Genomic DNA, 15,815 nt, shown 5'->3' on the forward strand with positions numbered 1-15,815 from the left:
CTCTCCAGACTGTCAGCAGAGGTGACCCATCAGGGCAGCCCTTGGCACCAACTGGCTCAGTTATTGAACTGCAACCAGATAGGGTTGTGCCAATCCCAGGACTGTGCTGCTACTTTCTGTTGTGGTTTAATAGGGGTGCAAAACAGTTTATTTATTTACTAAAATACCAGGGTCAGCCCATACAGGAAACCAGCTTCCTATGCTGCTCAGCATCCCTTGTCAGGATCGGTTTTGTAGCAGCAGTAGTGACAGGGCCCTGGGCGTATGCAGTTCTGATCTAACAGGTGTTGAGCTGTAGCAGGGTGCTAGGTGTGTGTGGAAGTGGTGGAGTGGAGATGGTTCCCAGAAGGCCTACATCAGGGATGTATGTTCCTGGACTCCCAGCTCCCATCAGCATGAGTCAGCATGGCCAACGTTCTGGGATGTTGGGAGCTGTAGTCCAGCAGCATCTGCAGGACACCCCCCCCTTTCCCTAGCCTATAATCTGCATTAGAAAAACAAGATGGCAGGAACTGATCATGGACTGGCCAATGAGGGGTGGAGATGGGATCAGATTGTAGTGGGGAGGAGGAGGCAGATTAGGGCAAGAGAGACCACCAAACCAGCCCTTAGAATTTGAAGAGCCAGCCAGCTTCTTGGCTCTGCTGTGAAAGGTCCAACTAGGATCTGCGTAGAGCCAGTAGGACCAGCTCCTAGAAGACACTCATACAGTGTCAGAAACAGATCCTGGAGGTGTTTGACAGTTTTTTTAACTAGCAGAATCTTTCAGGCTGTGTGGACAGCAAAGAATCCTGAGCCCAAACAATGAAGGGTAGCAACTTTTCCTCTCCACAGAAAAATGTTTAGCCTTCAAGCCGTTTGTGTGTGTGGGGGGGGGGGGGATACCCTTTGGCTTTTGAAGGGTTGAACATGGCGACCCCTCTTTACCCATCAGTTGTATCTTCTCTTCTCACCACTGAGAAGCATTTAGCTTTCTGTTTTCTGGAGTGCGAAGTCTTTGCTGGAGGCCTGGAGAACAAGCAAGCCAAGGCCTTCTTTGTGTCCCTGGCTGCCTTTTCCTCCCTGAACACAACTGGTTCTATTGATGGGGGATAAAAATAGCCAATACGGACATACAAAAAAAGGGCAAAACAAAACAAAAAAGCCATCCAACGTTCAAAGCGAGAGCAGTGGAGGGGAGAGATCGCTTCTGTTGTTGTTGGTTTTAACTTCATAAAGAATTTATGTCGGAGAGGCAGCAAGGCACTGGTGGTAACCTGGGCAACGGGAGATAACACCGTCCAGCCGCCCCTTACCTGGGTCTTGTCTTACGAATGTCAGGAGGCTTGGCGGTTGCTGCTGTTTGCTCAACCGGTGGTGTTCCAGCGGATAGCTGTGGCCAGACAAAGCCAGCCGATGATACATGACACTCGGCTGCCCCAGCAACGGACAAGCCTTCACCTGTCTGTTGCTGATACAGTTCCAGTCTCGCCAGCACTGTTTGTTCTTCTTCCTGAAAGGAGAACTGAATGGCAGGATGAAAGAGAAGGACAGAGGAGGTGGGGCTGGGGGCAGGTGAGCAGAGGTTTTTTTTTCCTGTGGGGTGGATGGTGGGAGAGTAATATTTAAACAAATACCAAACTTGGCAGGGACATAAAACAGTGGCCATCTTGTGAAGATTATACAGTTTGCTCGATTCACAGGTCCGGTTTGGCAAGGAGTTTGCGTATTTTGAGGAAGGCATTTATTTATGGATGCAGTGAGGAATGAAGGATGTTCTTCCTGAAGTGCGTGGGTTTGAGGACATGAACTGCTTACGATGTACTTCAAGCGCATGCAAAGCAATGCGTGGTCTTTAATGTTACACCTCATGCCATTGCAACCACTGCATAGGGAACTTCGGCATGCCATTGCGACCACTGCATTTGGAAACCGGGTGATTCCTCAAATCCATTGAAACAGCCTGAGTTGAAAATAGTAGGGTGAGCTTCTGGACAACCAGATCAATGAAAAAAGAAAAAGAAGTCAAACAGTCTAGGATCGGACATCCTCTGAACCAGGTGTGGGGAACTTTTGGCCCTCCGGATGCTGCTGAACAAATCATTGTTGGCCATTAGCTGTGCTTGCTGGGGATGATGGGAGTTGTCGTTCAGCAACATCCGGAGGGCCAAAGGTTCCCTGCCCCTGCTCTAATCCATGGGTGGGATGTTCCAGCTGCTGCTAGACTCCTGCTCCCGTCATAATCATCCTTGCCTGTTGGCCATGCTGTCTACTGAGAGTGGGAGTCCAAGCACATCTAGAGGCTACCCCTGTCTAAACCCCTAAGGGGAAGGAGAAGTTAGGTTACGGATTAGGGCTGCCATCCAACTAAAGAAATCTTGCCCAATTACTCAATTAATTAATGAAATTTGCACAAATCTGCATACAAGCAAGTCAATAGTTCTAAAACAAAACAAAAAACAAGGTTTCTCCCATGAAACATCAATTTAGAAGAGGCAGTTCCTCTGCCATCCGCATTTTTATAACTACTTGTAGTTAAAAAGTTTTGTTTTGCTTTGTTTTTGTTTTTTAAAACCCAACCGTTGACCAGTTAGGACAGATTTTTCATCTGCCAACAAGTTTTTTAATTGGATTCATCAAGCCAATTAATAAATTAAATGTTGCAGCCCTACTTAGTTAATTACAAGCACATTTAAGGCACTGAAAGGGCTTCACATGCATGATTTCACTAATATTTCTCCCAGCCGGGTGCCCTCCCAATGTTGCTGGCTATAGCTCCCATAATCTCTGACCATTGGTCATGCTGACTGGGGCAGATGGGGTTAGAGTCCCAACATCATCTGGAGGTCCAAAGGTTCCCCAATCCTGCCCTAGAGCTCTTCTCCTTGTTTTGGGACTTTTTTCTTCAACTTTTGTCAAACCCTTTTCGGTGAGCGGAGACTGGTCCTCACTGAGCCCTGTCCAGCCAAGCTTTTGCCATGTGCAGTGACTGGGTAAGGGGCAGGGAGATGAGAGAGATTTGTTCTTCCATCTAAGGCTGTGAGAACAAAGCATTTTCATCAGCCACACCTGGAGGGAAAATGGGTTGATCTGCCAATCAGTTGCAAAATCTCTTTGAAACTGATTTTTTTAAAAAAGCACTCAAGCTGTTCCCACCAGGTTTTATAGTAAAAAGGGGCAGGGTTTAACTAGCGTTGTGTGCCCCTGTTTTCAGAAGAGAGAGGTGGAGACTCAGTGGAACCAGCAGAACAGTGAGTGTGTCTCTACCCTAAGTCTTAGATAACCAATGAAATTATTCCTGATTTCTTACCTGTGTCAAAAAGTCTTTAAAGACAGGTGTAAAAGAAGTTCTTTTTCATGACCCCCTTACAGCAACAGAGAATCCTTTCTGCCTTGTTCTCCCACATTAGGTAGTATTTAATGTACAAGTTTGGGTATGTGGAAGAAGTGGTGGTCAGTCTCAGTTGCTGCACTTGTACAGAAATCAAACAGGACAGTAGCCGTTGCATGCCTAGAGCTCAGCTGCGACAGACTCCTGACTGTTGTTAACTTGTGAGGTTTATATTTGTTTTTTCATTCTCCCTGCCAGGTTGCAAGTATAACCAAGTCAACAGCCATTTCCACTGCATCCGTGAAGGCTGTCAGTTCTCCTTCCTCCTCAAGCATCAGATGACATCTCACGCCAGGAAGCACATGAGGAGGATGCTGGGGAAGAACTTTGACCGCGTTCCCACTCAGGTGACTTCCCCTGGAGAGTGGCTATAAACATTCCTTCAGGTCTTTGCTTTGAATGCCACTTTATAGGAACAGGGCTAGCTGCTTTCTGCTCAGTCTTGTCTGCACTAGCTGACTGGCAGCACCTCTCTAGGCTTTCAGGCAGGAGCTCTTTCCAGACCTACCTGGAGGCACCAAGAATTGAACTTGGGACCTTCTGCATGCAAGGTAGATGCTCAGCCACTGAGCTCCAGTCTTTTCCCAAATACTAAAATTCCTGACTGCTGTTGGTCACAGATCTTTCTTGTAAAATCCACATTCATATTCAATTCTAGCATTGCTTTGGAAGCCATTCAAAAAAGCACTCCTGTTAGAAAAAGTGACATGAGAATCGTCCCCATAGCGTGTATATATATGCACAAGCCTATTGAGTTACAGCTGTTTGTGAGGCTATAGAACAAAAACCCAAGCTGTTGGGGCACTACCTGTACCCTACAAGACATCAACCAAGGCAGCAGAATCAAAAGACCTCCCCCCCCCCTCAGATGCACATGCTGCCTCTTGCCAGTAGTCCCAGCTGCTAAATTCAGCAAGTTCAACAGAGCCCAATGCTGATGCTGAGATTAACACTCCCAGCTCAGGTGGCCTCCTCTGTATATATAAATGCAGCAGGATTCCCGGTGCCAAGATTGGCACTCTTTGTGCCCAAAGCCAGGTGATATGTGTGGTGCCTTAGCCAGCATGGCCCAGCCATCCCTTGTGAACAATGTTAGGGGAAATGTAATATGTGCACTTGAACCCCAACATCTGTGCTGTGGTGCAGATGTAACATCCCCCCTCCCAATATTGATTTCCCTGCTGCAGGTTATTGGACACGCTCCAAGGAATGAAAATCTCCCCCAAGTCAGCAGCATGGCGCCTAGCCCAGCTTCGTCAGGGACTCCTGCATCCTTCCAGGGCCCCCAAAGCATGATGGATACAGAGACCGACGAATACATTGACTACACGGGATGCAGCCCCGGTGGCATCTCCTCCGAGTCCTCCAATATGGACCGCAGCTGCTCCAGCACCCCAGTGGGCAACGAAAGCACTTCGGCGGGTAAGTGGCCATGCGAGGAAATGGTTTGTTAGTGATCCTTGGCTTCAGAGACGTCTGAAAACCCCATCCCTTGGGTGCTCTCTCTCTGGCAAACTGGACTTTGCTGGATCGCCTCTGCCTTTGACACAGAGAGGGAAAAAATAATTGTGCCATCTAAAGGAGGCCCCTTGGACATCACCATTCCCTGATTGTAAAAATACTTTTTTATCCTGATCCAGAATGGGATGTGCAGCTCATACTTTGCTTAAAACAAATGATTCCTAATTGAATTAAAGGTAACAGCACTTACTCACTCAGCAATCACCATGGTCAAACTACTTGATTTTTATACAACGAGCTGGCTATGAGTTGCCTTTGTGGGAGATTGTTATGCTCTGAGCCATGTCTTGAGAATGCTCTGATGCCAGTTGCCTATCTTAAGGAAAGAGGGACAGGACTTCGGGTTATTGGGGTGGGGGAGATAGCAGACCAAGGAGGTTGGCTAGCACGCCCCACAATTTCATCAAACAGCAGTAGCCTAAAAGGTGGCCTCAGGATGTCCCCACGATGATGATTTTTAAAAAGTAACTATTCAAGTGGATGATGGTTGCTTGGGGCAGCCTGTAGGCCAGGAGGAAACAGAGAGCTAAAGAATGCTGTTTGACTTCGGGGCAACGTGTAAATGCCTACTGCATCCTCTACAATGATGATGATGTACTGCCTTCAAGTCGATCCCGACTTATGGCGACCCTACGAAGAGGGTTTTCCTGGTAAGCGGTATTCAGAGGTGGTTTACCATCATCTTCCTCTGAGAGGCAGTGACTGGTCCAAGGTCGCCCAGTGAGCTTCATGGCTGTGTGGGGATCCTCTACAAAAACGGGATATTATAGCAACCACTATGATTGGAGAAGCAGCCACACTCTTTGTCCACTATATAAATCATTCGACTGTCCCATCATGCCTCTCCAAGATGACATTGCTCAACTCTAGGCATCCTGTCACAAACTAGATTTGGGGGGGGGTGTTTCCAAATACAGTTGTCCCTCTTTTGTTACCCAACAGGCCCTGTGCCACCCCGGCCCTTCCCTGTCATCTGTGGGAACACTCACTCCATTGGCACTGCTTTTCATCACACGCTCTCCATCTCCTCTGTTATGGTTCTGTTCTCGTACGTGTGAATGTGCTCTCTCCATTTCCATTGTGTCGCTTACTCTCTTGGGTTCTCATTTTGGTTCTGTTTTTTCCTTTCTTTTCCTTCTTGTTGTTTCTTTTCCCCCCTGCTATTTTTTTTCTTTCCACATTTCTCCAGGCTGCCTGGCTGCTGCTGCTGCTCCTCCTCCTCCTGACGCTGCTGCTGGTGATGACGTTACCCACAATGCACCACAACCACCACCTCTGCCTCCATCTTTCTCACAAGCTCTGCTCAGGTCTCCCCTTCCTTCCCTCCCGTATCTCTTCTCTCCATCTTGTGTCTCATACTCTCTGCTAAGTGCCACGCTGGGATCCAGCAGGGGCCTTGTGTTGCCCACTGCCAGCTCAACAGGGTTCTCACCCATCATTGCCGCTCCAACTCCCGTCAAAAGCGATGTCCCTCTAGTTCAGGATGCGGCAGGTAAACTGTTCTACGCTTTTTCTCATATTATACCACACACACACACCAACCCCATAAAATGCCACCTCCCTGTCCTCTCACTGTAGCCCTAAGGGTGACAAACTGACACCCAAAGTGACACAGACCTAAAATTATCAGATTGCCATAAAAAGAATTGGTTTGCAGAAGAGCAAGGGTTGTATCCAGTGCAAGTCCTACTCAGAGGAGACTGATTAAAATGAATGAACATAAGTTAGTCATGTCTAGTAGCTTCAGTGGGTTTACTCTCAGTAAGACTTGCACTGGATACAACCCCAATATTATTTTAGATTGCAGCAGCAGATAGACTAAACCAGGGGTGGCTAACCTGAAGGCCACAACCCTCCCCCAAGGTTTTATGTGCCTCCCCCAGATTCTCATTGTTTTGAAAAAGGGGGAAATGCTCAGTTGGGGCCCTAAAATTTGGCAGTTTTTTAAAAAAATTAGCTGACCATTCCCACAGTGTCTGTAATGCCAAAAGGGGTTTGTGACACCCCCAAAATGTGTACTTAAAAAAAGAAAACAAAAAGGTAAAATTAGCAATACAGTAGGGCCCCACTCATACAGCGGGTTACGTTCCGGACCCCCGCTGTAAAGCGAAAACCGCTGTAAAGCGGAACCCACTGACTAACATTGACCAGAATGGCGTCCAACAGCAAAAAAACGCCGTAAAAGTGGAACAAGCGCTGCAAGAGCGGGGCCTTTCTGCAATTGACAACCGCTGCATTAGCGGAACGCTGTAAAGCGGGGGCCCTACTGTACACACTTTGAGATGTGGCCCCCATGCAGGTTGACCATGGTTCAATGTGGCCTTCAGCCTCCACCCCTCAAAGGTAGCCATCCCTTGGACTAGTCTCACAGGCAGAAATTATTTACCCCAGAATGGGTGTTTTAACATATTGTCTGAATGTGCCCATCATCTCCTTGCACAGCAGTGAATTCAGGAGTTAACGCTAGTTCACCAAATCTCCATTCCTCTAAGGTCATAGGAGCCCAAGTATTATACAGTGCCTAGAAATCTGGAAACATTTATTCAGTCCCTGGCTAAGACTGGTGCCAGCTGCTGAACATTTGATGTTGGCTGGCCCCTAGGAATTTCAAATGTATCTTGCTGCTGTCGGGCCTCCTATTTGGGAGGCTTTCTCTCTCTCTTTCTCTTTAACTGGGCAGAAACAGTCTCCCCAGTGGAAACTCTTGTAAGGGGTAGGTGTTGCCCAGAAGACTACACAGTCCACGCTGCTCTTGCCCTCACCATTTCTGTGAGGAACGGATGGGATCCATACAGGGTGGAGGTGTGTGTAGACGAGTTGTTGGAGCTGTGATAGATAGAAATGGTTGTTGGCTTTGTCATTGTAATTGCTTCATTTTATTTGATTGATTTGTAATTGCTTCATTTTATTGTGTTTTACTCATGGATACAGTAAAAGGAAACGACTGAAGGATAAGCAAGGATGCATCTGTCTGTGTAGTCTGAAAATGCCGTCATGTCATGTCATATTGTAGGTTGGGGCATGGGAGGGGTGTTTAGTAAAGGGACTTCTCCCAAATTGCCACTTTGATGCTAAGTAACAAGAAGGGGGGGGGAAACATTAAGCATGGCCAGTGGTCAGGGAACATTGGGAGTTGGAGGCTAATAGCACCCAGAGGGCCACAGACTCTCCCCTTCTTTGCCATGGAGTGAGTGAAATGTTAACCTTCCAGCAGACAGACTAGTTGGCTTTTGAACTCATTGCTCTCCATGACACACTGAGATCCTGAGGGCTTTGAGCCCGTCGCTAGTTAAAATGTGGTTTGGTCTGGGCTTGGAAGGAGCCTTTTGCAACGTTCCTTGGGCAAATATTTTTATTCTGCACCATATCCACAGAGCACTAGTCAGAGGGTCTTGTGCAAGCCTGAAGTAGCCTATTCTCATTCCTCTCTCTGCACGGCAACAGTAAAGATCATGACATGTTGGGTGAAAATTGCTTGTCTGAATCCACCCAAATCAGCTAGGCAGGAAAAACAAATGGGTCCTGATACAGAATCCCATTCTAAAACCCTGACCCCTCTTTCATTTCTCCAGGGAACACCATCACCATGCCAACCGCTGCGGGGGCCAAGAAGCGCTTCTGGATCATTGAGGACATGTCTCCATTCGGTAAGCGACGCAAAACTGCGTCCTCCCGCAAGATGCTGGATGAGGGGATGATGCTAGAGGGCTTCCGGCGGTACGACCTCTATGAAGACTGCAAGGATGCCAGCTGCCAGTTCTCACTGAAGGTCACCCACTACCACTGCACAAGGGAGAACTGTGGCTACAAGTTTTGCGGCCGCACCCACATGTACAAGCATGCCCAGCACCACGACCGCGTCGACAACCTGGTGCTGGACGACTTCAAGCGCTTCAAGTCCTCTCTGAGCTGCAACTTCCCCGACTGCCAGTTCTCGGGCAACAGCACGCACTTCCACTGCCTGCGCTGTGGCTTCCGCTGCACCGACAGCACCAAGGTGACAGCCCATCGTAAGCACCACGGGAAGCAGGACGTCATCAGTGCCGCTGGCTTTTGCCAGTTCAGCTCCAGCGTGGACTGCGAGGTGCCCGACTGCAAGTACAAACTCAAGTGCTCCCACTTCCACTGTACCTATCCAGGCTGCAAGCACACGGTGGTGGGCATGTCGCAGATGGACTCGCACAAGCGCAAACACGAGAAGCAGGAGCGCGGAGAGCTGCCGGCCATCTCTCCGGGCCCCGAGGGCCTCCCCCACTCCACACTGGAGTATGACGCACACAACTCTTCTGTCAACCTGGACAGCTCTCTCAACCTTGGCACTGATGCAAACAGCTCCCTTTTCTTCCTGCAGAATGCCGCTGGTGTGGGACTCAATGACTCCTTGGACCTCAGCCAGAAACCGTCAGAGGCTGCAAGCGCTACCACCCCTTCACCTGTTGGAGAGGGCGTGGCCCCCATGGAGAGTGAGCGGCTTCCAGCCAGCTGTGACAACGTGGAGGATGAGGACGACTCATCCCACGAGGAGGAGGAGGACGATGATGAGGAAATGAATGAGGAAGATGAGGAAGAGGAAGACGATGAGGATGATGAGGATGACGAGGAGGAGGAGGAGGAAGAGGAGGATCTGAACACAGATTCTGAAGAGTCGCTTCCGGATAACCAGGCCATGTCTGCTAAAGACGTTAGGGAACTGGGGGAGGCTGTTTCTCCTTCCGCAGACCACAGCGATGCTTCCAGGCTGCCAGGCAAGCAAGCCCCAGCCCCTGAGGCCTTCCCTTGACAGACAGACAGCAGCAGGGTTTTTGATCGTTAAAAAAATAATTAACTGAATGAATGAGTGAGAGGACCCCGCTAGGTGAGGCAAGAACAAACACTCAAACGGCAAAACACATCCCAAATTCACCCCTAAAAGTGCACAAGACGAAGAGGAAGCCACAAATCCTTGGACCGTGCAAAAATAAAAAAAGCCTTGTGCCCATGTTTGGGGGGGCTGGAGGGAGGGGGGGCAGCGGAGGGACCTATCTGTTGGGATGCACATGTTTACAGGGTGGCAGACAGCAAATTATGTTGCTATTATGCGGATGGTTTGGGCCAGGGAGAAGCAAGCCCCCTCCTCCTCCGGCATGGTTGTGCTAAGTCTAAGGGCAACAGTCTCCCCCCTCCCCCACCTTTCCCCAAATCTCTTCTTGTTTGGGCGTGGGGGAGTGGAGTTGTTTCTTTCCCATCAACTTCTATTTTATTTTCCTGCTTTCATTTCTCCTTTAACACTCCTCCCGTTCTCAGGGAGAGGGGGGCAGCTAGCATCCGATGGTAAATATTAGGGGTGATAATATAGATACATATTTACAAATGAGGATTTGGTTTCTTTAAGCCACAAAGCTAAGTTCTTTGCCATCTGGGGGAATTGGGGTGGGTGTCAGTATCAGTCATACGTATTTTTTTTCTCCCCTCTTCTCCAATATCAAATGAACAGGAGAAATGGGGGTCTCAGGCAGCTTGGGTTGGGTTGGGAAATGGGGTATTTATTGTCAGTTTTTTAAAAAAGAGAAAGACAGGCAGAAAAAGAAGCATTAATGAATCGAATGGGGCTGGGAATGGGGACACTTCTCTGATCTTCCAGATCCTCTTTGTTATTAAAGAATAATAATTATTAATTTTTTTTAAGGGAAGAATTTATTTATATTGTGACACTCCCGCCTGAGTGGGGTGGTCCTTTTCCGGTGGGGCTTTAACCAGCAGCAACCATGGTAAAGGGTATAGGGAAAGGTCATGAAAAGATCCTCCAGTTTTGAAAGGGAGGCTTGGATTTAACCAAACCCAACCACTGCCTTGGGGTGGGGGGACATTAGCTATTTGCCTTCCACACTGCAACTCCCCCCCTGCTTAAGACAGAGAGACTGGAGGGGAGAGGCATGTACCTCATAATGGCAGACAGGTCCAAGTAGTACATGGTCATGGGGGTGGCTTGTTCAGCTAGTGAGGAAGCAGAGGGCCAATCCTTCTCTCCCAGTCTTCCTCCCTCATCTGCGTTCTGGACTTTTGCACCCTGTTTCAGTGTGTTTTATGAAGGCTGAAAGAGGGTGTGTGCGTTTGCAAAGCCATGAATCTTTTAGAAGGAGCTGGTCAGGAGAAGAGTCTTACGACATCCCTTCCCATTGAGCTTTGGTAGGTGTCTTACCTTAGGATCTTGGACAGGGAGTGCGATACTTTTCCAAATCCCAGGATAGAAATGCTTCTTGTCCCTTTGGCCTTGTGGGGCTGCAGAAGCAAGAGGTCTGCTGCACTTGGTTGTCCCTCAATTACAGCAGCTGCACAGCAAACTCATTTGGAGTACAAATAATCTAATGCCCCCGCTATGAGTCACCAGGTCACATATACCCTAAAAAGGGGGAACATGTTTAAAAACCAAGAAGGGAACCAGGGCCCATTTTGGCTGGCAAATCCCCAATGGTCCTTTGCTTCCACCACATTGAGTGGTTTTGTTAAAACCAAACACAAACAGCCACAAGAAACAATCCCCACCCCATGTCCAGCAGACATGCCATTTTCATAAAATACAAAAAAGACTGAGAGCTTTATTAGTCTTAGTTTTTGAATTTCTCTCTCAAACCATCACACTCAAATAACTTGATGGCTCAACAATAACAAGACAACCACTTTTGAAAGTTTTAAAAAAGAATAAGAAGGGTAGGGGGGAAGGAAAAAAAGAATGGCAAATAAAAGGATAAGGCAATGTCTAGGAAACAAATAACTGTACAGTATTTTTGCCCCTGTAAAGGTTGCTATTAGATATATAGAGTGATATATAGAGATATATAGAATAAAGAGAAAAGAGCCATACCACAATAATACTCTGTGAGTATCCAGTGAGAAACTGCCCTGAGGAACAGGCCCTTCAATATCCTATTTGGTTACTCACCTACAATTAATCTCCACCACCCACCTTCAAAGTGTGGGCACATCTCCCCACCCCTTGTTAAGGTGCAAAAGCCAGAAAATGGGGGGAGGTCTTCCCCAACCACCATTTTACAAAACACTCAGTACTAAGCACCAAGTGATTCCAAGTCTGAGTTTCAAGGAGGCAGAATGTTTAAAACACACACAAGAAAAGGTCTATCATCTAATCCTTTACGCTTCTCTCTCCCTCTCCCCTACACACTATCCAAACTGATTTGTTTGTGTGGCTTGTAATAATGTGCATTAGGGTGTATTCTGTTCATCCTTAATTTTATTTTGGGAGGTTGGGGGCAATGGTTTTTCTAGAACCATCCCAGCCTCTCTGGACCCTCTCCTCCACAGCTTTAAAAAAATGTAAGGCTGAACCTCATTCATTACTGTTTAGTTTTTAACTGTGACAAATTATTAGCTACTTCAAGCGCAGGGGCAGTTGGGTCATAAATGTTTTAAGTAATTTTTTTCTACAAGAAAGAAACCTCATCAAGGGCTACCCTTTTCTGGTAATTTTGGCTTGGCATACTGCTTTTCTCAGCACCATGCAAGATGGTAGCAGCGCTCCACATCCCAGTCTCCTCCACTTTCCAAAGGCTTTTATTCTAAGACAGGCCAAAGCGTGGTCTCACAGCATGTCCATAAACTCAAACGACAACTGTGCCATGCTAAGAAAAGAAAAGGAGCAGGGCAGAAGGGCGTCAAATCAGCAGGTACACATCAGACTTGCCAGAGAAAACTGGCACAATGAGGTCTTATTCCCTCCCACATCCCAATCCCTTGAAAAGATTTGCATTTGGTGAAACTGGGAGAAGGTAGCGAGGGATTTATGTATAAGAAGCTTGGGCAAGATCTCTCAGCAACGTTCCTATAGCCCCTCCTTTTCTCGCTGTTGAGGTGGCTCACCAAAAGGTGCTACAGAAAACTCTTGCCATGGGATCACGGTTTTGGAAACCTGCTATGCAGTGCAGGGAGAGAGGCAAAGGTTAAGCCTTGTTTGTATACTATGTTTTGGGGGTTTCTTGAGAGGCATCCAGCCGCCCAGAGGTTCAAGAATTGAAAGTGTGTGTGTTTGTGTGTGTGCGCACGTTTGCAGGCCGTTACAAACCTTCTGGCGGTTGTGGGGGAAATGAGACAAACTGCCCTGGGTTTTTGGGTCCATCATCTTTGGCCTTAGAAGCTCTGGGTCAGTGGTAAAGCACTTGAATAGGAAGGGTTCATGTTGGCCAGTTGTGCACCCCTTTCCACTTTTAATCGCTCCTCCCATCACCTCCACTCCCTCTTCCAGCAAAAAGCCTGTCAAATTCAACAAGTTTTATTAGTGAACAACTGAGCCCACTGGCTTCCCACTAGTTTCACAATCCATCTGATGGGCATTCTGATTCAGGAAGAAGCACTTGATGTACAGAGGGGTGAGAGGAGGGCAGCTCAGACTGGGCTTAAAAGTTCAGAGCAAGTTTAAGTCTTTTGATGTCCCTCAATGTGTAATTTTACAAAGTGGGAGAGGCCACCATTTGAAAAACAAGGCATTGAAACAAGGTGTATCTAATCTTTTCCCAAGTAACATGCCACACAGTCCTTTCCTGATGTTGTGTCCAGTTTGAGAATAGTCATCCCATTCACAGAATGGAAGTTTGGACATGGTAAACTTCAGCTTGGCTGAAAGCGTAAGTAAATGCATCCTCTGTGCAGGGGTGGAGGAACCCTCAACCTGTGCCCAATACCCCATCCCCGCCCAAGTGGAAATCTAGTAGTTGGGACCCAAGCAGAAGCAATGAAGAGGAAGTCAAGGCTTAGGCAAGCTATTAGAACCTGATCTGGTCTGACACCTGCCTCTCTAGAGTAACAGCAGGTGCTTGTATATTTAAAGGGCGTATTATACTTGAACAACTATTGCTGAAATGGAGCCAGGAGAATATACAGCTCAGTGGCTTTAAGGGGGCCATCGGGGGGGGGGGAGAGAGAAGAGGCAAGAGAGAGTTTTAAAAACCAAATTACTGAAGCCCTAAGTAGAACCTCTCATTACTGCCTTGCTGTTGAAAAGCGAACAGAAAAACAGAACCTAGCCACCAAATAAATGCATAAATTATAAAGTTCACCTGTATTGAAAGAGAACCATATTTCAATATAGAAATGGATTTTTTTTTTAAATGGCCCTAGATTTTAAAAGGACAATAGACACACACATACACACAGAGGAGGATTCTAGCCTTCTGTAAAATCCATATTGCACACTAGGACTATAAGCCATCGCTAGCTCATTTTGAATTTTAAAATGTGTACCTTCTTTTGTTGTTTTCATTTTATTTTTTCTTTCTGTGCGGGAGGGGTGGGGAGGGAGAAGAAAACGAAGTGATGCTTGAACTACCAATGCTCTTTTTAATGTTTTATAAATATGTATGTGTATATATATAAATATAAAAATAATATGTATGCACATATATATGTGTGTGTATATATCTATATGTATATACCTATATATATAGATATATAGCTATATATAGGTTTTGAGACAAAAAAAATAATGCAGAAAATGAAAAAAAATCCTAACAGGACGGTGTGCTCTGATTTTACTTGAATTTGGTCTTCTCAGCACCTACGTTATTAAGAACTGAATATTTTTCCACTTGAATTTAGTGCTATTAGAAATTTAATATATGTGTTTTATTTATTTGATTTTTTTTTTTTGCATGATTGATGCAAGGTTTGACATTTTCACTCAATAAAAACTGGAAAAAAACCAAACGAAGAAAAAAGCCAACCAATCCCAGCTTTCGGTTGATTTGTAGTATTGCACAGGCGTCTTGTTTTTTTAAATTATTTATTTAATGTATTTAGTTCATGGTGCTTCTTGAGCTCAGCCTTGTTTTGGTGTCTCCGCTCTGAGAGTAAAGCTTAATTAATTGCTTCCCTCACTACTCCTGTCATTGTAGCAAATAACCCTCTTTCCCAGGTTAGGGTTATCACTGGACAAATACCAAACTATTTCCTTCCCCCCCCAAAAAAACAACAACAACCTTTGTTACACCCCAGACTATCAGACCCGTTGTTCTCCTGATGATGTCACTAAGAAAATAATGGGGTCTGAACCCAACCACATAGCCCTGCGTCCCTCCCTGCCACCCAAACACTCAAGCACTGAGCCAGAGAAGAACTCTTGGGGCCTTGTATTCCAGACATGCATGACAAATGACCAAGGTTCATACTTCTGAACCAAGAGCTACAAAATGTGGTGTCATCACGAGTGAGAAGTGCCCACATTGAAGCCCACCCTTCTCTCAAATTTGTGGGACTCTGCAGTGTGTCATTTCAAAGCCTAGAAAGATATTCCATGCCATCCACCTCTTTTTGTTAAATCCTCAATGGCCCAACAATCGTCTAAACCAGAGATGAGGAACCACTTTCACCCAAGGGCTACATTCCCTCCTGGGCAACCTTCTGGGGGCCACATGCCAATAGTGTGCGGGGCCAGAAGCAAAAGTGGGCAGAGCAACAAGTCTTAATTTTACTTTCACGCATCCTCATACAGACACCCCTCTCCACCCAAGCAAGCAAGAGGCATTGTCAGAGTTCAAGGACACGTTCTGGCCAGGCCAAAAACAAAGAGAGGGCCAGCCAGGGGCATTGAGGGATGTGGCCCTGGGAGAGTCCCAAGGGCCAGACAGAGAGGCCAGGAGGGCCACATCCATGGCCAAAAGAAACAGCCAAACCATACCGACAAGAAACTCTGAGTCAGATGTGCTGGGTGTTGTGGATAACGGGTCAAAACTGAATTGGGGTAATCGGAGTCCAAATCTCTGTTCAGCCAAGGAACTCACTAGGTGACTTTGCAGCAGCTTCCCTCTCAGGCTAACCTACTGCTGAGGCAAGTGGGGAGACCATGGCCATTGCCCTGAGCCCCTTGTAGAAGGTTTATTCATCATCTGACATTTTGCAGACAAACGGAACGAGGCTGGGAGAATACTGGTCATAACCG

General features: G+C 46.9%; 1 protein-coding gene and 1 long non-coding RNA gene across 9 annotated transcripts in view; one reads left to right on the forward strand and one right to left on the reverse strand.

Annotated features, from left to right (window-relative positions):
- CASZ1 (castor zinc finger 1) overlaps nt 1–14,676 on the forward strand; it is a 416,252-nt gene extending 401,576 nt beyond the window's left edge. For 6 of the 7 annotated variants that reach the window (XM_061602125.1, XM_061602124.1, XM_061602129.1 and 3 more), the window contains 4 exons: nt 3,569–3,717; nt 4,558–4,792; nt 6,081–6,383; nt 8,464–14,676. In XM_061602125.1, coding sequence (XP_061458109.1) covers nt 3,569–3,717; nt 4,558–4,792; nt 6,081–6,383; nt 8,464–9,671 — 1,895 coding nt within the window. In that variant the 3' untranslated portion in view covers nt 9,672–14,676. The remainder of the gene's footprint in view (nt 1–3,568; nt 3,718–4,557; nt 4,793–6,080; nt 6,384–8,463) is intronic. The other variant, XM_061602130.1, reaches the window with a different exon arrangement.
- LOC133372928 (uncharacterized) overlaps nt 1–15,815 on the reverse strand; it is a 38,233-nt gene that overhangs the window by 6,428 nt on the left and 15,990 nt on the right. The window contains exon 4 of one of the 2 annotated variants that reach the window (XR_009759581.1): nt 1,296–1,492. This is a non-coding gene — a long non-coding RNA (uncharacterized LOC133372928). Of the gene's footprint in view, nt 1–1,295; nt 1,505–15,815 lie in introns of both variants that reach the window. The other variant, XR_009759582.1, reaches the window with a different exon arrangement.

The sequence above is a fragment of the Rhineura floridana genome, chromosome 18, assembly GCF_030035675.1.
Source record: "Rhineura floridana isolate rRhiFlo1 chromosome 18, rRhiFlo1.hap2, whole genome shotgun sequence".
In the NCBI taxonomy this organism is placed as follows: Eukaryota; Metazoa; Chordata; class Lepidosauria; order Squamata; family Rhineuridae; genus Rhineura; species Rhineura floridana.